At 34.9% G+C, this 23,588-nt stretch overlaps 1 protein-coding gene across 2 annotated transcripts in view; it reads left to right on the top strand.

Annotated features, from left to right (window-relative positions):
- CNTNAP2 (contactin associated protein 2) overlaps window positions 1-23,588 on the top strand; it is a 1,027,622-nt gene that overhangs the window by 504,201 nt on the left and 499,833 nt on the right. For both annotated transcript variants that reach the window (XM_072924024.1, NM_001193337.1), the window contains 1 exon segment: window positions 2,731-2,995. In XM_072924024.1, the coding sequence (XP_072780125.1) occupies window positions 2,731-2,995 (265 nt within the window).

The raw sequence follows: 23,588 nt of genomic DNA, 5'->3' as shown, positions 1-23,588 counted from the left end.
ATTTTTAATGCAGCTAGGTTTTTCATGGGAAATGCACTCATTGATGTGAAAAAGGATTTGAATGCATTCCATGCCATTAACATTAATAGGTGTTATGCATGCAATATCCAAGACATCAAGATGACAGGAGAGTGTCAATTGGATATAAAAGCCTTCTTGTAATGAGGAAATTGTTAGTTCATCTTGGTAACAAGGCAGCAAAAGGAAGGAACTCTTTAAAAGTCTAACAGAATGCTCTCTGATCACTTCTTAGTTGATACCTGTGACTAAAATGTGAGATGACATCTCAAAAAATGATGTAGCCTTCTGTGTCTACACAGGACTGCCCTAACTATGTAAGAGAAGTTGTTTCTATGCATAGGGTGACCATTACACTGAGGATGATAGCCAAGGCTTACAGAGAGTATATCAGGCACTCTCCACCTCTTTTTTACTGTATGTAAAATTTGTAATTTAAGCACAAGTATTCTGTAGCAAATTGGGAAATGTTTAGATTAAAACTACTCAAACAAATGAGTTAACTATTTTGATTTCATGCCTTGTTGGTTAAAAGTGTAAAATTCAAAATCTCTTGGCAACTTTGAAACTTCATCACCCCCCCCCAAAAAAAAACTCAAAGAAAAAAAAAATCCAAAAAAAACCCCAACACAAAACCACAAAAAAACCATCCCAGAATTTACAAGCAGCTTAGCTTTAGTCTTTACTCAAAGTAGCTGTGATTTCTCTCATCACACAGTTATCTAAAAGCTATCTTTGGTTGTGTCAGCTAGTTTTTTCCAATTACTTGGATTTATTTTTTTTAATCCGTGGAATTTGGGCACAGGAAAAGAATGTGATTTGCAATGCTGAGATTTTTATCATAAAATTTAGGAACAAATAGGAGGTCACTTTAAAGAAATCTCTAATTCCAGATTACTGGAAACATCAGCATTCCTTAATTGATCATGGAGGCTACCAACTTGATATGATAGTTACTACTAATTCTACTGGCCTTTAGATTTAGACTTTTTACAACTTCTGATGTTCGGCAGGAAAAAGAGGCAGTTATGCAAAATAATCAAAGTATTTATCCTAGTGGTCAAGAAAATATTATTTCTATTCATTTGGGTTTTTTTACATAGAAATCCAATAGAGGAAGCTAAATATGCCAGACCAGTTTTATCTCGCTGTTATACACATAAGCTGTTCTCTGATGTGATGTTCTTTTAAAAAGTGATGGGTTTGGACATTGGAAAATGAGTGCTAAAACTTGCTTATTGATGTCATCCATCATCTCCAATTGAATATAATTACTTATTTAAAAAATTTACTTATGTCTTTCCTGCCACACATTTTCAGACACAAACTTCCTATCTTGCTTCCAAATTCTCTACTTTCCCTCAAGATGAACTGTCAGATGCATTTATACACTATGAATACAGAAACGTGACATAAAATTCTAAATCAGGAAGTCAGTAATATGGAATTTAAAAATAATTTTGCAAAAAAGATGATGACTGACTTCTACTGGGATTCTGAACACTGCTTAGGCAGACCACATCTCCAAATATCTATGTACCTCCAAAAATATTGTTCAAGTCTTTTTCTCATTTTTAATGTACAAATAAATATCAGAGGAATTGCTATCTTGATTTTAGTAATATTTCTGTACTGGATCAGATAAAATTTTTTCTTCCCAAATAGAACAAAAATTCCCACATAATTTCCACCTGCAACAGTACATGAGGAAGCCTAACCATAGGACAGGATCCACTTTGCCACATATAACAGAAATTCTTCAGCAGAGGAAGTTTTCCTGTTTGCATTCATGCAGTAATAAATTCATTCTAGACATAGATTATTACAAAGTATGATTTCTAAGGAAAAAAAAAAATTGTAATATCCTACAAATATTACCAAATGGTAATATCCTACCAATTTGGTCTTTTGTTGTGAGAAATTACATGAGAACCAGAGATAAAAATTTCTGTCCCTTATTCTGGTCTTGTTTACAGATACATTTTAAAGCCTTGTAGATCAACAGTTGACTGGATCTTTTTTCAATTTCCTGAAGAATAATATTTTATAGAGTAGACACTGCAGTTTCCTTTACAGGCAAAATTATTTACTATCCAAAAATATTGGTGTAGTTCATGATCATCTACTCCAAAATCTTCTGCTTCATTAATTGAAATGTCAGCATATATAGTAACATGTAGTTGAAACCATAACAGAGTGGCTGACTGTTCAGGTATTTTATATCATTACTTTGGAGCATCACGTATTGTATTGATTGACATGTTGATATCAGGGTATTTGGAAATCTGCACTCATTTTTATGCTGTTCTGTTACAGGTTTCTATGAGGATCTCAGACAAGCCCAAGTTTTATCTATGATTAATTTCTTTATCTTTTAACTAGAAATAATAATTCTTTCATCTAAGCTTGAGAGACTACACCTCTTCAGGGTCGACTGCCTGTTATTTTGTGTATGTACAGTACAGTACAAAATATAATGGGGCAACTGCTAGGAAAAAAAAACCAGAAAAATCAGTAACTATTACAGTAGCAACAGTAAAGATAACATTAATAGTACGTATTTAGATGCAGTGTGCATTGATCACAGTAGTCTCTAGGTTGAATGAGATCTAGAATACTTTTCTAGAGGTAGCTATGAATTTAGTGGAATCTTACCATCTTTCTTTTTCTTTTTCTTTTTTTTTCCTTTTTTCTGTTTTGTGTTTTACTTAGGGAAATTTAAGTTTTTCTTGTGTGGAGCCACACACAGTGCCTGTCTTTTTCAATGCCACCAGTTACCTTGAGGTTCCTGGTCGTCAAAGCCAAGACCTGTTTTCAGTTAGTTTCCTCTTCCGGACCTGGAACCCAAATGGACTTCTTCTCTTCAGCCACTTTGCAGATGATCTGGGGAATGTTGAGATTGACATAAATGAGGGCAAGGTCAGTGTCCATATCAACGTCTCCCAAGTGAAGAAAAACCGGATAGACATCTCATCGGGTAAGTGTGTTTTGTGGTTTTTAAATTTGACATCATTTTGTTTGGTATTGTTTAAAATCACTATGTACCTAAAGGCTGGAACCATTTTTTACAAAATTTAAAATTTATATTGCAGCTAAATCAAATCCTTTACTGTTTCATTGAGTAAGAGGTACAAGAATGTTGAAATAGTTGTTAGATTTAAATAAAAATATATGAATGGTCTTATTCTGTCAAGAAATCACCCCTTATCTATAAGGCAGCATTTCTTCTTTTTTCTTGCTTCCTTCTGTCTTGCAGTTTTCTCTGTGAAAATATTTGGTTTCAAAATAGGTTTCTAGATGTAGTCTAATAATTAGACTGTTCTTAATATTTTCCATCAATTAGGGAATCTCATAAAAAAAAAAATCCATTCATACCATAATTATTTGTATGGATTTTTTAGATATGCATAGCTGTCCTGCAAAAGCTTAGATTTATTTCAATGTTTTATTGTTATTTTGTTGCAACAGGCAATTCAGAGCCTGTGAAATTAATTGTGTGTGTGAACATAGAAAAGGAAACTATGACATCTGCCAGGTAAGGCTGCAGAAAGAATGCTGTTGTTGTACAGTAAATATAACAGCAAACTTCTTTTTCCCTTCTTCTGGAGGGAATTTACAGATGTCATGATATAAGCCTACTGGGTTTTCCAGAAGTCAAAATGGTCTGCCTTTGGCTAAAAGATTTCTGACCGTTGTGGTCCTATTGATAAAAGGTGCACAGTTTTTTCATTGACTATTTTTAATAGCTGACAAAGGAGAATTTCACATAGTCAAGTGTGCAGCCTTCTGCATATGAAGGATATGAATAATTCCATAGGGTATTAATAGACTCTACTGGGAGGACTGCAGCCTGGCTGTCACAAAATATTAGACTAACTAAAACCACAGCCTCGATGAAAATCTGTTTTGGGTTTCATATCTGCTGTATTTCTGCTGTCACCTGTAATAGCACATTTTACCAGGCGCAAGTGAAAGTCTCGTAGTATTTCTTCTATATGCTTCTCATAGCTTACAAACTTGCTTACATTACCAGCTTTAATGTCAGTTTTCAAGTTAACATGGGGGCATCAATACTTCATTCTGGGTCACAGTGTAATGCTGGTTATAGAAGCAGTAGCTGTACTGACTGGTAGGACTCACGTGGGAGAGCTGTAAGGTGATGTGCAGGTGGCAGAGTCTTGTTCCTTCACAGCTCTGCAGTTAAGGTGCTTATATGGAACAGAGTTCTGGATTGTCTGGTTTTATTTGTCGCAATTTCAATGGAATACCTTAAAGTAGTATGCACTGACTCAGGGCACTCTAACTTAGCAGGTACAGATTTCAGATACACAGGAGAGTCTAGCCTCCTAATTTTTCAAATACAGGTGAATTCCCACTTTTCTCACTGTAGCTGGGCACTGCTAACCTCCTTACCCAACTACTGCTTTATGAAGTGCTTCTTGATGACTAGGAGGGATCAGACAGTAGAATAAAATGGTTTTCTTGTTGACAGAACTTTCATACCTAATTCTTGTGAGCATTTTGTTTAAGGAGAAAAAGGCAGCTAAAATGATATATATTTTGATGACACTTTGCAAAAGTAAAAATGAAATAATTATGCATAGAAGTGCAGTGAATGAAGAGATACAATACTCTAAAATGATAAAATAAAAAGCAGGAATGCAAAATGCTTAACTTCTGTCTAAATACAGTGATCATAAGAGGCTCCATGCATGAAAACATTTAGATAATAATAGGTGATTCATTGGAATAATGAAGCAGACAATGCTTTGTATTTAAAATCAGAGAAATGGAGAGCTGCCATCAGGCAGTCTGTTCTTAGCAGTTTTCTTTGTTTTCCTCCCTTCCCTGCTGTCTGTTTCCCTCCCTTTCCCTTTCTTTGTTTCCCTCCCTTTCCCTCCCTTTGTTTCCCTCCCTTTCTCTCCCTTTGTTTCCCTCCCTTCCCTGCTGTCTGTTCAGTTTTTGTCAGGGATCCTTTTTACATCATGCTAGCAAGTCCCAGCTAGAGTCTCATTTCATGTTATACTTTGGTCTTCAAAAAGGCACTTAATCGTTCCTTCATTTATTTAACTGCATGCCCTACCTGCTGGATATTTCACTGTATTCAATTCTTCATTAAATTCTCTGTCTCTTGATCAATTTCATTCATCTATATTGTATGGATAAGTCATCTCATTACTTTATTCTTGGAAGATGTAAAAGAAAAATAATGTTGGTATTATTATTAAAATGGTCTTGTGTATCTGAAGCTTCTTCTCTCATTGTCTGGGGTTCAAAATTGTCTTTAGTATGAGACATTCCTACTCTCTGTCATGCTTTAGTTACCTCTCTCATTCTATTGTTACTGTTTTTTTATAAAAAGCACAGTGTATATTTGCAACAGAAGTTTCTAGAAAATTTTCTTAGATCACTTCTGGTTTCGGCAAAACACATTTTATTTTCTTCTGTGGTTACGTTAGATACTGTTTACCTTGCTGCTTCTTTCATGCCTTCAGTCACTTTCAAACCACCACCTCAACTCGACGTATCTGATAATTAAATCTATCCATGTTATGAACATTTCATATGTATTTTACATGGACTGAAAACAATTGGGGATGGTTGTATATATTGTAGTATATAGTAGATACGATTTTTGTGTTACAACCAAAAAGCAACTGACTTTTGTGTTGACCTGGTAAACTAGAATTTTAGGTTTTAATTTACCTGACTGTAAGTTGTTTAAGAGTGACAATGACTAGTCCATGACCTGTCCTGGTCTTCAGAGAGGTAAAGGGTAGAGGCAATAAAGAGCAGGTAAAACAAAGTAATAAATGTTTTACTGATGCCCATAACAAAATGTTACATGTAACAGAGTATTTTACATTAATATGCACATGAACTTTCAGTTTGTATTGCATATGAGAAGGACGAAAATGATTAGCCCTTGTAATTAGACCTACTGCCTGATTTTCTTCCTGAGCAAATTATTTTCTTTTTTTCATCATCTTGTGAATTGTACTTTAAGATCATGTTTCTAAACAGTAAGAAATCTCTGCCCTGCCCAGCATTCTGTTAAGCATCCAGTAAGCACTGCTTAGCTGTGAACAGACTAGCAAAACTCTTGTGCAGTCAATAACTTTGATTTTGCTTTTTTCTTACATTAATCTCATTAAAATGCTACTACTATTTGATTGATGAGACTTATATTAATAAACTTGTTGTTAGTAAGAGGGAAATCAAGCCTACTGAGAGTTGAAATAAAGATTTCATTAGAAGAAATAAGCTACTGACTGTGCAGAATTACACAGGTGAAATACTTAAAGGTTGTGTACAAATCAAGAGTTAAACATCCTATTGACTTTTTCTCCACAAAGTAAACTTTGATTAATATCTTTACAAGTGTGTATGTCCCAGCATAGGGATTAATAATAGGAAAGAATCTCAGAAAACAGTCAAGAGATTTATCTTTACTGCTCTGTATATTTTTGGACTAAATTATTTGTTTTGTCATCATGCGATTCAGGCAAACTTTCTAGAAATTGTTGGATTTACACAAGGGATTGATGGAAGCAATAGCTAGGCTGAAAAGATGGAAGAAAGATGTGATCTTGTTTTTAGAACTTTTTGAAAGCAGATTTCCAATATAGTTTTGCATATTAAAGGATTCTGATATTCTGATGCAGTTTAAAAGTAATTTAGTGTGAATACATTCTAAGAACCTACTCAGTATTTGTAATCTTGCAATTAGAATAAGTTGTTGATGAAGTTCTATTTATTTATAATCTTCAACAAACTAATGTCTTCTTTCTTGAGTACAGAAAAATCAGCACCTGGAAAATGTCATACTCCTATGTGTCTCTTGGCTATAAAAACTTTTTATGAAACTTTTCCCAAAGCCATATGCAAATGCAGTTCAGTGCAGGATTAAGCCACAGTTTGTGTCCCAGTTACCTCCTTTTCTTCCACTTAGTTTTATCTACCTGCTTCAGCAACTTAACCGAAATTCCTTCTTAATGAAACCAAAGTTTTCTGATGCTTTCAACATGGGAAAAATGGGCAACATTAAAAAACACAGAGAGTATTGCTTTGCTCAAAGAAACAATAGTAATGTTCAAAACAACACTCCTGAGGCATCATCTAATGCCTTTACAATGTGTTTTTAAAGCAAACCTCAAATCCCTGTTTCAATATAAAATAGAATATTCTCTGCCTCTTGAGAAAAGGCTGGGTTTTCATGATGGCAGATTCTAAAATAATCTCTTGATTTATCCTCTGTTTATTTTCTCACTCATCTTTTCATAGGCAGTTTTGACCTTTCATATCTAAGCATTCTCTGCTCTACTTAAATACTAGATGGTCTATGAAGATCCCTTGGACTTTACCTTGCAGTACTGATGATAAGTCATTGCAAAAGGACATAATCTCTTTCAGCCCATAAGAAACAGAGAAATTTTCAGTGTCCAAAAAAGTCCTGCTTTTCACTTGAATTCATCTGCTTGAAGCTTCTTTTTTCCTCCTCCAAATCTATTAGTTAACATCTTCTATTAGCTGCTGCTCAAGACTTCAGTTCTGTTCTTCCTGTCAAACATAAACTTATTAAAACTTGGGATATGAATATCTTTGTGTCATATTTATCTGTATTAAATAAATCAGCTTTCTCCTCGTGGAATCCCTGGGAAGCTTTCCATCCTTCTGTCTTTCTGCGAGATCTCAAGTCATCTGAATTGCAGTTCATTTATATTTTAGACCTTGAGTTAAGATAGCATCCTTCAGGTAATAAAATGTCTCTCTCTGACAGATCTAAAGTGGTACTCTTCCAGTGACAATTCCCTGGGGCACTTTATGTGGGAATCAAGAAGTATGCTTGCCTTGGTGGTTAAATGAAGGCTTAAATAGGGAATGTGTATACACAGAGCACAATTGCGCTTCTGGTGGGAAGATAAAATTTCCCACCAGGTCTTTCTCACATTACTGGTAGTAGATTGTACACTGACTGTTATTAAGTGGAGGCAGATACCCCTGAGGAACTTGTCAGCATGATCAAGATGAGAGACAGAAATTCTGTCCATGAAAGACAGAATGATGACTTAGCATCAGACAAGTCTGAATATTACAAACTTAGAATTTTCACAGATAGCCAGAAACAGATTGTTTCTCTTTGTATATTTTTAGCTATTAAACTTAAGCAGTGAATGCAGCTACATGAATAGGCATTTGTGAGTGAATTTCACGAAACTGAGACACAGAAATACTTGTAGTAGTTATAGTTATTTTTATGACACATTTTCCCTGTAATCTGGTTTAGCATCTCCATGCAGTAGACTCACACCAATCAGATCAGGAAATAGAGTTCCTGATTGCAGGCTTTCTTTATCTAAGAAAACTGATGAGTTTAGTTCAGGGATTTGTGAATTCTGCTTCATCAGTCACTGATTTTCACTGGAGAGTTGCCTAAAAAGCACAAGCTATGCATTCTAAACCATAGATGGTACCTTTTTCAGATATTTCCCTGAACAATAGAATACTCTATTGGTTGCAATGACATTTTGCAAGGATTGAGGAGCCCAAGAATCAATAAACCAGGATGTTGTCTTTGATAAGCTTTCTCAATTTATACAGGAGGCTGAAGTCCAGTTTACTCATTTTGGTCTCATTTCCTCTGGGCTGTTGAATAGAGTTAGAGGGACCTTAGCTGATCACTATTTTAGCATGAAAGATAAAGCTTTTTACAACTACTGTTTGAACATTCACTGTGTTGCACTGAATTTCTTTCAGGAAAAAAACCCTGAAATAGTCAGTGGTTAAATGATAATCCTAACTTGCTGATAGAAGAAGTGTAATTTTTGTGAGTAGATCTGAACAGAGCTAGCTGGAAACATACCCTTCTAATTATTTTTTAATTCAGTAAGTTTGACAAGAAGTGGACTCAATTTTTGCTGCTTTTTCATATTGCCTTTTCTTACTACACCTGCATCAGGTATTGCTGGTCTGGTTCTAGTCAAGTCTGTGAAAATTTTGGTTTTGACTTTGATAAATGGAAGATAAGCCCCTTAGCTCTGAATGCTACAGAGACGCCCAATATTTTGCAGTTACCTTAAGAACATAGATTTTTACTTTGGTGGATTCTCTGTTTGTATATTTTTTTTGAATGCAAAAAGAGCATGAAGAGACTTGTCTCTGAAGATTGGTTAATCAAGCCAAGGATGCTTATTTAAAACCAGCATCACCTCTCAGATCAGAAAGATGGAGTTGTTGGAACAGACGTTATAAAACATACTTAAATTTACATTTAAAACTCTTCCAGGATTTAAATTGCTGTGGATATGTGGGCGGGTTTTTTTCCATTATTATGTTCCTTTTTTGTTATAATAAAGAAATTAAGAAAAGGATACAATAGATAGTGAAGCTATAGTTATATTGTTGTGTTTATGCACAACCCAACAACAGTATTCCCAGGACACCACAAAATATTCATATAATATAAAGGAAAATTAAAGCAATGTTTTCTAATATAAGAAAGACTGCCTGTCCAAAATATTACTTCCTTTCTCCCAATATGCTAGTTTGCCATCTCTGCCTCTTCAGGTGGTTCTCCATACAGGAGAACCTGTATGCTTCTCCATACAGGTGGTTCTTGGATAAAGCCCATTTCCAGGATTCTCACACCTATGTTGATCAAGGTTTGTCATAGATGACAACATGATGCATCCACACAATAAGATTAGCCAGGTCTTTCAGCAATGACACAAATACCTTCCAGCACCATTTGAACTTCCTAATTGTGGAAAAACATGGACTGCTGTTAATGATGGGATGTAGTGGTTTCTGTAAGCTTTTCTGTCAGTGTTAGTATTGCTGGAGAAATGTGATTGGACTCCGTGCTGTCTTAGCTCTTTAGTTTACCTTGTAGCAGATTTAATTTTTTATGCAAATGGGTGAGAAAAAGTGTGAAATCTATTTGAAGTCTGTTTTTTACTTTGCTTCTATTTGAGAGAGAAGTAGTTGACTAAGAACATCTCGTGATAACCCAGCATATGATTAACCATTTCTAGTTACTTATAGATATGCTGCTGCTGCCTATTTAGTTTGGCAGTTGTAATGTTCTGTAAATGGCTATGAGTAAGTGGAGTAGCAGAAGGTAAAAGGAATGAAATCACTTTTCAAACAATAGCAGAAGTTACATCCACTGTAGGTATACATATGTACCATTGTGCATATAGCCATGTGTCAGAGAGTTTACTCAGCTAATTTGCCAACCTCAATGAGCAGAAAGTTCACAGATCATTATTTGGTAAAAAGTAAAAATATTTGAATGGATTCAGGAGTCCCAGGGTGCTCCTTGTTTCATCTCAAGGTCCTATTGCTATAACTGTCCCCATTGGATAGAGGCTCATTTCTAGGATATCATCTTCCTACAGGATCAATAGTTTCTCTACAATCACCATTGAGATCCAGAAATAGTTCAGTAGTTAGACTGTTCTGGAGTCCATTACAACAGACAGTAGGAACAAAACAGTATGTCCTCCAAGACATACTATCATCCCTGCAAGAGTTTGTCCTCTTACAGATTCTCATGCCCCTTCCTTCCACCCCTCCTGACCCTCCTCCTTCTGCACACACAATATATTCTAGATGCAATTGCTTAAAAAGTGCAAAAATCACAGGTTATGAGGTAATCCTATTATTATTCACCACTTCATGAAGAGATGCCGATTTTTGAGTCATAATATTCCCAAGGTGTCTGTGACCCAAAGAAGGACATTCAGGGTCAGGGGGAGAGCCAAGCTGTTGTGACGAGGCTGCTGTAGCTGTGGCCATGAAATGTTAATGACATGACAGGCAGGAGCTGTCACTGTTGCACAGAGCTTACACAGTGTGGGCGTCTGGATGGACAGGGTGAAGCCCCAGGGCGAGGGTACTGGTCCAGAGACACCTCCATGTGCTGTATAGCTGGATCAAAAATTGGGCCTGGCTACAAAGATGGTGGAGACACATCCTGCCTCATTTCAGAAGCAAGAAAGGACAGCAGAGAGGGTGGATAGGAGGTGGCTTACAGACGTAGAAACAAAGAGAAAGTTGTCAGATTTGGAAAATGGTCTGCCATCATCACCTCATTTTTAGAAAAGTCTTTGCTGGGCATAAAACCTTGCTGATATAAAAAAGCAAATGTTATGGTTTAAAAAAAAAAAAGAAGGGGAGAAGGAAAAATACTGAAGACAGATTCCAGTTAGAACATAGAATATTCATTTTCTGTAAACTTAAAAAAGTGTTTACAGACAGATTGGGAGATCAAAGGTCTTGAACATATATTATGTAATAGTGTTTCAAAAAAATGGTATAGAATCTTCAAGCAGTGTGTACAACACTGTGGTGTGAAGCTATCAACTATGTAAATGAAACTAGCCAGTACTCTTTCCACCTTTTCATCTTTTCTGAATGCAAGGGAAACAAAGGAGAATTTTCTTTACTTTTAAAGTCAGCATTTGCAGCATTTGCACTTTGAGTAAAACGCGGAATAATAGTCTTTCTAGAGCAAATGTCCTTGCAAGTAATTTGAGTTTTTGTAATTTTTAATTTTTAATCTTATTTACCACTAATCCTCAAGTAGGTGTTCCTCAACATCTCTAGCCTATAACTTACAAAAAAAAATAATTAAAATTCGTTGTAATATTAAACACAATTCTTTTTCAGGGGGAAACATGACCTAATTACAGGCACGGAACTTTAATTTATGTGCTGGGAACTGACACTCAATATCTTCTTTTTTATTGCTATTCAGGAACCTGGAAAATAGATTATTATCTGTGACAGGTTTCTGGCAGTCCCTCTTGGTTTGACAGTGTTATTTTAGAGAGAAGAGAAAGTCACTTTTGTATATAATGAAAGGAAAAGTTGTCAAGCATTCATACATATTTTATGCTGCATAAAACTTAAGTGCTAGAGGAAAGATTCTGTTTTCAGTCATGCCATTGTAAATTCATGTTGCTTCTGCTGACCTCCAGGCTTGCTTCAATGACACAGAATGGCATCTAGCCCAAAGGATTAATTCCATTTTTTTTACACAAGCAATGCAGCTCTTGTAAGTCAGCTTGGCCCTGATTGGTTTTTTTTTTTTTTTGGTTAGCACAGTCATGCATAACTGTGATATGTATTTTGGAATTTTGGTATTTTCTAATGACATTGACAGAACTAAAAGCAATTTCTATCAAAGTACTTTCTTGAAATGGCATCAGGCATAGTCTGTATTGTCTATTGTTTTTTGGGGTTTTTTTGATGGAAGTGGTAACTCTGCTTCAAAAATTGACTTGGGGAGAAAAACATTTTCTGGTTGTATGTTGCTAGCTCTGCCTTTAGTCTGTTCTTGTAAAAGATGGTGAGTCCCTTCAGGCATTTTTGCACATTGTTTGTTTTCATTTCCAAATGTTGCTGAAGCAGCATCACATGAGCACTGAGGTGAAACAGAGCAACCAAAGTAGTTTGGTTTCTGTAAGCTGAATGGAAGATGATATTGTCTTTAAAAAGCTTACTCATTAAGTTTATATATTAGATAGGGAGAAAAAAAATCTCAATTCTGTACTGTGAGGCAACCACTGTAAAACACATATTTTATTTTAGTAGTAACCAGTATACACATAGACACTGTTTCAATGAGGAGAAAAGCAAAATTCTACATACATCCTTCGCAGAGTATTTCCTTACTAAAGAAAAACATGTTTAGAGTCATGAGTTATCCTATGGTTTTTCCAAGAAATGTATGAATGTACAATGGATTTGAGGAATTCATTATTTTAAAATATAAAAATAATTTTGCTTTCTTTTTGGAGATTGAAAATAGTGGAACATGATATTGCATGCCCTCAAGTATAAGGGTTTCATTAGTTGACTTTTTGTAGCTTATTTAACAGCTCATTTTCATACATTAAAACAAACTGCCAAGTGGAATCAACTTTTCCAGAGCACTAGCAGGAGGAAATAACATTCTTAACATTTTGGTGTTGGTACTTAGATAATTACCTGTGAAAACAGTAATAGCTCTTCCCATGTCTCTCAGTTCTGGAATTTGCAACACAGGGATGATATTCTTGACTGTACTGAATCTGGGAAAGAATAATGTGGTGCAGAGGAATCTTTGGGAGGCTTAGGCTGGTTTCAATAGCATTGAAAACAAGTGATGGTTCATCTAATTTGCTGTGTCATAAAGATTTGTCGTATGCTAAACAAGAACATACTGAGCACAACACAGCTCTGCCTCCTTTACCTTCTCAGGTGCCTGTGAAACATGCATATATATGTGTATATATACACACATACATACTTAAATATATATCTACACAGAGAGAGAGAAATATGATGCCTTATTGGCAGCCCCCTGTAAAAACAAGAAAACAAAACTAAACTAAACTAAAACAAAACTAAAACAAAACTAAAGACATTACGAGAGCATTTTAATTTTTCTTTGGTAGGATGGCCCTGAGTTAGATTTCTATTGGACAAACTTGGAGGACTAAGAATGCACTTATCTCTTCTACCATTTTCTTTTTCCTTCTAACTTTGAGCAGTACAGTATGAAATGCTCTTTTCTGATTTTGTTTGCAGGAAAATGCTGTTATGAGTGTGATGTTTGTTTCATCTTTCTTTTAATATAATATTTCCTGCAGCAGACTATCTTCGGGAAACCTTTTTTTTTTTTTTGCTTCATAAGTGTGGCATTTTAGAGTTCCATTTCTTACTGTAAGTAAGGATTATAATAACATTATGTTAATACTATTAGCTAATTTTGCAAATCATAATAAGTAATTATGTTACTAGAAGCATTATAGTCCAGCCTGTTCCATATATGATTCAGCTGGATTAGCATTTTGAGTTATTAATTAATTATTTATTTCTTCCCCATTTCAGGAATCTCTGATCAGTGTTAAAGGTTATTAGCTTCCACAAGGCTATTTCATAATTAGAACAAGGTTTTGTACTTTTAAATAATGACAAAAAAACCCCATACAGAAACAGTAAATATATGAAATAAGATCACCCCACAAGAAGAATCCACTTACATCATCATAAGCAGACACTGCTCTTACCTGTTGTTCCAGGTGTTCTGCAGCTGGATACGACATCTTAAGTTCCTTTTTTGGCAGAAAGGCTGAGTGTCCATTACATTTTTGGAAGGCTTCATCAGGCATTTTCAGTATTAGGTCTCCCTGCCACTCCTATCATCATGAATCAGAGCCAATGCAACCAGGTTTTTTTTTTTGTTTTAAGTGGTGAGACATTGAACAGTCATATGTTAGGGGTATGCAGCAGGGCTGTGGAAAAATTTGGGTTTTCCCAAGCAGGATTTTTCCCCAAGATTTTCATGTCTTACTTTGTGCTACTGGTATTCCATCATTATTTCTAAGAGTGAGCGGAAAAGGGTTGTACCAAGGACAGAGATGTTAGATGTATGATATAACTGTACACTCAGGCAGATAGAGGTTGGGAGAGGACTTTAGTCAGTGCTTGATAAAAACTTTTGGCAAACATAATTTTATATATATATAAACAATATTATATTTTTTATACTTTATATTGACAGCTCTGCAAGAAGTTAGAAAGAAATATGCTAAGGGGCTTTTTTACTGATTCTTTTGGAATCTTTTGTTACACTTTAGTTTGTTAACTTATTCCTCAGTTACTACAGCTTCCTTAGAAGTTTCCTAACATATGGTGTTAAATTCCCATTGACAAATATGCAGAGAATATAAGCTTTGCTAGTGTACAGGCATTTGCCACTCACAAACAAGTGAAGAAAATAGCTTTTAAAGGGTTATTTTTATGGAAATAATCTGAGGTTCAATATGGTGTCCTCAGAATATGTCCTCAGAACAATTTCAGCATCAACACTGAATATAAATGTGCAAGTGGAAAAAATAGGTTTACAGTTCTAAGTAAAGGCTAAATCATAGTGGAATTTTTCTTTTTGTTTTATTTTTTTCTTTTAAAAAACACTTATATTAAACATGTAGCTCTGTAGTTTGTTTGTTAAAGTAAATTCAAATCTACAGAACTTTTTTAGACCATAAGGATGCACCCTTATCAAATTCTAATGAAAGAAAATTTTAAAAATCTTGAAAGAATTCAGTAATGATTTGGAAATCTCTTTTAAATGATAACAAAATAATATTCAGTACTGATATTGCTTTTATATTAATAATACATATTTTGTATAATATTTTGCATGCACAAGAGGAACTTTTCCTTTCATTTTAATTACCTATGGAAAAGACATTTGTATGTTCAGTTATGTCACCCAAGTGTTGCAAAGTAGAATTATTTTTAAATTCTATTAATAGTTTCTGTGAAATTCATTTTCATTTGTTAGAAAATAGATATGCATTTTCATAAAAGTGATGAGCAAATTGTGGTAGGTGTAAAATTAACAAACACACCCTTAAATGATTCATAATTTAAATGAAATTGTATTCTTAACATTCTTAATTTTCTGGGTATCATTGACATTACTATGACAGAGGTGAGTAGAAGGAGAGCATTGTATTCACTAGCTCAAGTTCAGTTTGGATCAAAACTTGCAACTCAGATCTGACTTTGTCATTCGTTAAGTTTAACCAGGAATTTAAATATCCATAATCATAAGCAAACCTGAAAATTTATTGACTTGAAATTCTGATTACACTGATATCCTGAACTAGCAATGGGGTATGAAACATTGCAGTAGATCAGTTTTATGACCATTGTATGTAATGGTTCATACACTTAGCATAGAGAAGCCTGAAATAACTTCTTGTCTCCACTCAAAACCAGTACAGTCTCATAGGAAAAGTGGTATTATGTTATTTTGAGCTGTTGAGATCTTTGATAGTTGCCATGTATCCTCAGTTCACACTGGAAACAGTAGAAATTTGTGCATTGTAGTTAAGAGCCCAGAAAGGCTCTGATGCTGACACTTCCAGTCCTGAAGTCAAAATCAGTCAAAATCTCAGGCCAAATTAAATCCAATGAGAATTTGAATCTGACTGCTTCAGGGAAAGGCTCTGCCATACATCTTTTATTGAAAATCCAGTCATTTGAAAGTTACTCTTCAGATTATCTAAGCACAGCAGCAAAAGGTCCAAGAATGTGCAAGGTCCTTTCCTCTGAGTATTCACAGCAGCTCACACCATGTCAATGATGCCTGTCTGGTGCTTGTCAGCACTGTCAGGACTCACTGCCTGCCTCTAGAAGTTCTATTTTCAGTTCATTCCATATTCATTTAATGTAAAAGGCAGGTGAGAAGGAGTGACAACAGGGATCAGAAAGCGTTTCTCCAGAACCTTTCTTGTTATCATTTGATCCTTTGAGATTTAGCCTGTCAACTTAAAATCTTTATTTTACAGTATTTGAAGTTTTTGCATTGCAAAGAGCTGGTTGGGGGTATAAAATTTGACTAAGATCTGCAGTGCCATTCCTTTTACAGTCTGATTATTTTTATTATGGAAGTCAATTTGGAACTAGAAGTACTGCTACCTCAAGAAGGAATATTTTTTTTTGCATGTACATTAGTGATATTCAGTAGAAAAATATGTACATGCTCTGACTGGTTGAGTCTTATGAATGTTTCTGTAGCCAAGCAGGAAAAATAGGAGTTGTTATTCATTTCAGATTAAACAGGAGTTCAGAATAATTTGTCGTTTTATTTAGTGTTGCAGATTCATTAAACTAATATTTTTTTTTTTGATGCCACAGATTCTTTGAATAGCACATTTTAAAAGGTTGTCACTGCTCAGGGTAGATGACTACTAGATGAAATCTATCAGAGTTCTACCACCTATACTCTTGAGAGACTGTCTGAAAGGTTACAAGGAAATGCCACCTGTCACTCATTCTCATGTGTCAGGACTTTCACCTGTCCCACTCCGAAAAGGAGGGGAAGCAGTGTTTTAGGACTTGCAGGAAAAGATGTCATTGGCACTAAACTGTCAAGCCTGCAAGGGCTGTTGAGGACATTATAAAGATAAAAATTTAGTGAAATAAATCTCTTGGTTTCTATAGCTATAAATGTTCTTATGTTAAAAGAAAACTTCTGTTTTCCCTCATTCCTAATCTGTTCAAGCCCTCCAAGTGTTACGTCTCCATGAGAGCACCCAGGCATGTACATGGACACAGTCCTTACCATGTACACCAGACTTACTTTGAAATCAATATCAAAGTAAGCAGGATCCCTAGACACCTCCCCTTGCCATTCAAGCTCCTGAAATACATAGTGTGGAAGAGTTGTAGCTCTGAAGAAGGTTCAGTCTTTACCTCTTTACCTTTCTCCTCTTGTTTGATGCAAGGAAAAAAAATTGCAGCTAAGAGATCTGGCAATTTTATTCCTTATGGCTCAATGAATGTATGACTTCAAATTCTCTTGTACTGATAAAACTACTGTGGGAATAATGCATGATACATCATCCTACTTAGAAATGGGACATGTTTCTGGGTAAGTGTTTAGCTCATCCTTATGTATTTCAGCATTGGTAAAAGGTTTTGTGCCATCGAAGGACATTAAAAAGATGTGCTGAGTTTGTTGGTTTTGAGTTTTTTTTTTTTAAATTAGGAATGACCTTAATCAAATTTTAATGTTGTAAAAGTAAACATTAAGAAGTTGTTCTCTCATTGAAAATATGCTGAGTTACATTTTTTCTCCCATGCCATCATAATCAGTCTTTAAAATTATTTTTGGAATAGTAACTATAATGGAAAAAAGCAACATACCATATGCATAATGTAGCCAGATCTGATGGGTTTACTATATATATCTCGTCAAGCAGACAAATACTTTGAGGATATTTCTAGATTTTGTCCCTTAGAATCAAATATTTAGTATAAAGAAATAAGTAAATTTAACAGAGAGGTTCCTCATCATTATTTATCTTTATGAGAAACATATTGCACTTTGAAAAATAATCCTAAGAGAATAATTAATTTGCTTTTCACAAACTGATCATTGTTATGTATGATTGTGTTGTAATTAACTAATATATCAAAAAGCACTAGCATAATAAAATGTTTCTTATTTTGACATGCAGATTCTTGCAATGTATAAACACACAGACAGATGGGAAATACATAAATTGAAAACCTATCCTGTGAATGTGAATATCAGAAAAATCTTCCGGATTTTAGTGGGCTTTAACAAAATATGAACTGTTTAGCATCTTTTTCTGCATTTCTGCTTCATCCATCATCTGAAGCTTGACATAGTGTCATTCTTCTGAGTCAGTCTGGCAACAAATCAGGAAAACCCTAGTGATTACTCAAGCAAAGCATATGTAGAAGGTGGGGAAATATGAAAGGAGCCAAACCAAAATCTAATAAATTGTGTTTAAAGCTTCAGCTCTCTCCCAGTTAGGTTGTGAAAGTACCAGATGAGTTTATCCACAAGCTGGCAACCCTTCAAGCTAAATATTCCAGCTGTCTCTGTGGTAGGGAAATTATCTAGATTCTCAGAATTTTTATGAAGCTGACAGGAAGGTAAAGTCCCAGAATGTTTCTGTGCAAACCTCTTTAATGTAAAGACATTAGGAGAATACATTCTCCAATGATAAAAATCTGTGCCTGAGCACACTAAGCATCCTATGAAACAGTATTAAGAGAAGTAGTACAAAAAGATAAATTTTAAAAATTCATAAGCCTAGTCCTGCACATTGTGAAATGGCCTTTTAGGTCGAAACTGGTTTTAGGACTTTTCATGTCCTTTGAGCTTCTGAGAACTCAACAGCATACAATGACTTTTTTTCAGTTTACTTTTTTTATCAGTAGCTGAAATCCTCTTGTAATCACTTTTCTCCAGAATTTTCACCTTAGTAAAGCCTAAGATATCAAGGTGTGATAAAAGCACAAGTTAGTGGCACGAATTGCTGTCTGTTGTAAGAGCCGGGAGGAATATGCACTGTGTGTCTCTGCTGCTGAGTTTCTGGAAAAACTACCTTTTCCACTGCTGGTTCCTTATTCTTCAAAAGGCAGAGCAAGTGACAAGAAGCTTATGCCTCAGAAAACACGAAGAGAAGGATCATTCAGGCAACTAGCTGTGGGTAGCAGAGGCCAGATAATGTAGCCAGCCATTTTCAGCATTCTGCAAGAGCTGTGTATTACAGACCTGAGATATCAGGAGGGAGTTTCCCTTGGAAGGCAAAGCTGAAAGGAAGCATATTTCCTTCAGCAGCAGGGAACAGCATAAAAAAATGTTTGTGGAGAGCAGTGCAGGAAGATGGAATAAGGAGAATCAGAGTATCTCTTTGTAGATAAGAGTGAAGTTGTATGTTCTTACAAATAGACTGAGGTGAGATATTTTATTTCTGTTTGTTGCTACTCGATAGTGACAGCTTTCCTTACCCAAAATAAGGAGTGCATTACATTATTACTTGTGGGTTTCTATCAGTGTATTATGGGAATACTGGAATGATATAGGGATGCTAGATTAAGTATAGGCAAATGGCCTGACTTTATTCCTTACCAAAGCTGAAGGATAATTTTCATATTCCACACTGAGCTTCATGATGTGTTACACTGATGAGTGGTACTCTAGCAGTACTCTTCATGTCATTTATGTATGAATGTATGATATACAAAAGTACCTTTGGCTGAAGTGCAGCCATGCCTTCAGTGACTAAAGTAAGGATGCACTGGGCCAGAACTGCTAGGTGTTCTTCTGTGTCTGATTCAAATGTATTATAGAAGTTGTCTATATTTTTTATGAAGCTGTGAGGAGGGATACAGCTTACAATTGTCTGAGAGATTTGTCCAAATATTGAAAAGATAAATTAGTTTCACACAATTATAAGAAACAGATTCTTCTAAAAACAAGCATGAAGGTGTAGATAACACTCCCTAAACTTACAGTCTTGCTGTAACTTTCTCTTCATCACAGTTTTCTGTGTCATACTTCTTGCAGATTCAGATGCTAGAATAGCTGACACATCCTTCGTTCATTACATGGTCTGTGGCAGTCTTATATTCTGGAATTTTTTTTTTTTGCAGTCTGTCTTTAGTGTGGGTACTTAGACTGGGGACACAAGGTTCAGCATTGTTATGACAAATACATAGTGCAGTGATTTTAATATATCATAATATTTTAATATATTCATAGTATTTTGCTTTTCATCTTCTTCATTTTATGTATGTAAAGGAGAGTAAAACCAACCGTGTTATGTAAACTAAGGGAGAAGAGATCTGGAAATAGAACTACACATACTAATTTTAACAACATAGATGGTTTTCCAAATAAATTTGGGAAATTATATTAATTTTCTGAAAGCACTTCAGTAGTGTAACCATCAGGGAGATATAACAGCATTTTAAGAGTAAGGATAATTATTGAGATAGTAATAAGGGGATATAAACTGCCCATGGATCACTTCAGACTATAATTCAGAATAGAACAGAACAAGGAGAACAATAATGCTCCAGTGGGTCCAGACTGTAGCAGCTAGAAGGGGTCCTATCAAGTCCTGAAAGTAAAATGTGTAATCCTGCATAACTGAATTGACAACTGTAATATAAAAAAATTATGCTGGTTCTTCGTATCCTTTCTCTTCTTGGCAAACTCATCTTGCAGCATAACTGTTTGGATTTATTTTTACAATGCAGAGTTAAACTTAAAGTGAAGTTCTGTCAAGTTTGTCCATTTGCTTATAGTGCATTAGTGTCTCAGTTTTTATTCACTGATGATTTGTACTTGTGTGAAAAAAAAAATGAAAACAACAAAACAATCCTGAACCTAAACAAAGCCTACTATAATTACTTAAGCACATTTCCTCAGAAATACTCCTTGCACCTAAGCAAGCAATATGCTGCTATGTGCTGCTTACAGACCTTTTCACTAGCCTCAATTTTCTTGCCAGGCTGAGCTTCCTATCTTTTGGGCCAGATTTCGCATCCCTTGCATAAATTCTTTTATCTCTTCTACCCAGTCCAGTTAGCAAGGTCTTAAAATATGAACATCCATTGATCTTTTGTCACATACTGTATCTTTTTGCCTCTGAGGGCATATGGGTCATTAAAATCCATATTTTTATCTACTCTATGTATTTAAGGTTTTTTACCATTACTTCTTTTATTTTCTCCCCAGATAATGTAGCTTTTCTCTGTCTGGAATCTTCTGTATGTTTTTGATTCTTTACTCCTTTTCATTTCATTTTTATTTCTAACAAGGATATTGAAAAGACTAAAATTGATGTTTTTCATGTTTATATTCATTTTCTTGAGTTTTTAACCATGAGTTAAAAGTTTTGCAGCATTTCTTTTTAATAACTCAGCACTATAAATTATTCTATTTTTCCTAGGCAAGAAATGAAACAGTGGACTTTCTCACCCAGATTTACTACATTGGGTTACACATTTAATATCTGAAATGCAGTGATGGCTGAAGATAGGACAGAAATTCTCTTAGATGCTACAGGTAGCTGAAAAACAGCTATATATGTTAACCTCTGCTGGTTTGCAAATACCTGTAATAGATATATCACTTTTCTATAAATAGCAGTGTCCATTAAATGTTATCAAACAATAGTAGATATATCATGTTCCCATAAATAGTGGTATATTTTTAATGTTGTTAATATCACATAATTTTTGATGTCTGTCATCATAACAACAGTAAGAGGCAGCTTTTCCTTAGGGAGCAGCAGATCCATTCCACAGAGCACTGCACAGTGCAGCTGACTGCTAGGTAATGGTGTTTTCATGGAGAGGTTGATCATGACTCCTATTGCTTCTAAATTTTCTAGTATTTACTCTGTCTTAGGCAAATTAGGTTTTTTTAATTCATGTTCAAGTGTCTTTTTGTATCTCACAACATGGTTCCCCATTAGAAACACTTTGTAATTACCTTTGAATTTGGTTTTTCACTGTTCCTGAAATATACTCCTCTTCTCACAGTAGACTGATTCATTAGATTGGATTTCACTCACAGACACAATACAGCATATACTCTCATATGTTCTGCCTGAAAAGAACTGGTGTGAACAAGCATGGACTTGCACAAACTCCTAAGAGGTTTAGAAAAATGAAATGGAAATTTTTCCATTACCTCAGACTCGTTTCACTTCTTTTTAACTACAAAATACATGTTGGGGATTACTATCTCACTCAACATATTCCTAGGAGTAAACATCTCAAATATAAGTATACTAGTTCTCAACAGCTCATTAAAAACTAATCCATTAACATATTTTTACATACATCTTCACAATATAAATTATTTATATATTGTAAAAAAAAATTTAAGCAAAAGAAAATGTAAATCCAGTGCTTGGTAAAATTAGGTTTTATAATTTTTTGGCTAAACACAAATTATAATTTGTATTTCTTGTCATTATTTAGAGTTAGAACAAAATTTTTAGTCAGCTTTTCAATTATGAATGAATTTCTTTTATTTTTAAACACAGATATTATTCTTTTAGCATAGAAAGTATTACATAGTTTTCAATATATTTAACTCCTGCTTTCTGCTGAAGTCCAATTACACATGTAAGGTTAAATTAGAAACCTGCAGCCAAATAGCCAACAATTTCATGACGCTTCTAGGAAAATCAAATATTTATCATCTGAATGAATTGTGACTTTGAACAAAATGTATCATTTATGTTGAGTTTGCTAATAATGATACACTAGTAAGCAAAATGTTATTTATTAAAGTGATAGAATAACTGTAGTTTCTATAAAATTCCACTGCACATTTCTATATGTTCTGTTAGAAAATAATGAGGTCTGAATAAACTTTGAACAGAACTGTATTTTAGATTTGAGGAAATCTGTCTCTGATTGTGTAGAAACTTCACTGCATCAACTAAATAGTCCTGTTTAATTAGCTATCCCATCACACTGGGCAGAGAGAGTAGGTTTGCCACAGGAGAAATCCAGTTCATTTGGTGACAGATATGAGATCAGAGATTGCTTGGATGATCTTCTGTTCTCTCCTTCAGTAGACTCATGAGGAATAGGAACTCCAGGGTTAGTACCAGGGACTTGCTGTGATAATACCAGAAAGAGACAAAGCAGGAAAATCCCTCCCTTTACTTGTTTATATGTGCATATTTCAAATTAGAACATCTGGTTCATTTGGGAAAAACAAACAAAAAATGCAAAAATTCAAGTCCATTCTTCAAGCTCCAAGCCTGAAATTGCATCCAGTTCTCTAATTTTATCCCTTTATGAAAATTATTATCTTTACATTATGGATTTTGTTGTTCTTACATAATTTAATCACCACAGTTGTTCCACTAGTGCAAATGGTAAAGGGAAGTAAGCTTCTTAATAATCACTGGTGCTGATACTTATGTGTTTGCCAGGTACAGTCTGTATTCATATACTTTTTCAGGATGCATTCCTAGCCTTCAGTTTTGTTCTCGTTCCATCAGAGCAGATGTTTTGCAATGTCCCTGCCAGAATAGGAAAAAAATTCTCCCTGTGCAAGTCACGTATGCGCAGATGTTTCCTTGCGAGCTACATTCCTCCTGTGTTTTGCTGATAACTTTTGCAGTGGGGAAAAAATGTTGTCATTTGCAGCCTGTGCTACAGCAATGAGGATTCTCTTCCAGAGTTTGTGTGACTAAAAACAGTTCAGTAAGACT

Source organism: Taeniopygia guttata, chromosome 2, assembly GCF_048771995.1.
Source record: "Taeniopygia guttata chromosome 2, bTaeGut7.mat, whole genome shotgun sequence".
Classification (NCBI taxonomy): Eukaryota; Metazoa; Chordata; class Aves; order Passeriformes; family Estrildidae; genus Taeniopygia; species Taeniopygia guttata.
Note: the sequence above shows the minus strand (reverse complement) of the source record. Positions and strands in the feature narration are given on the sequence as shown.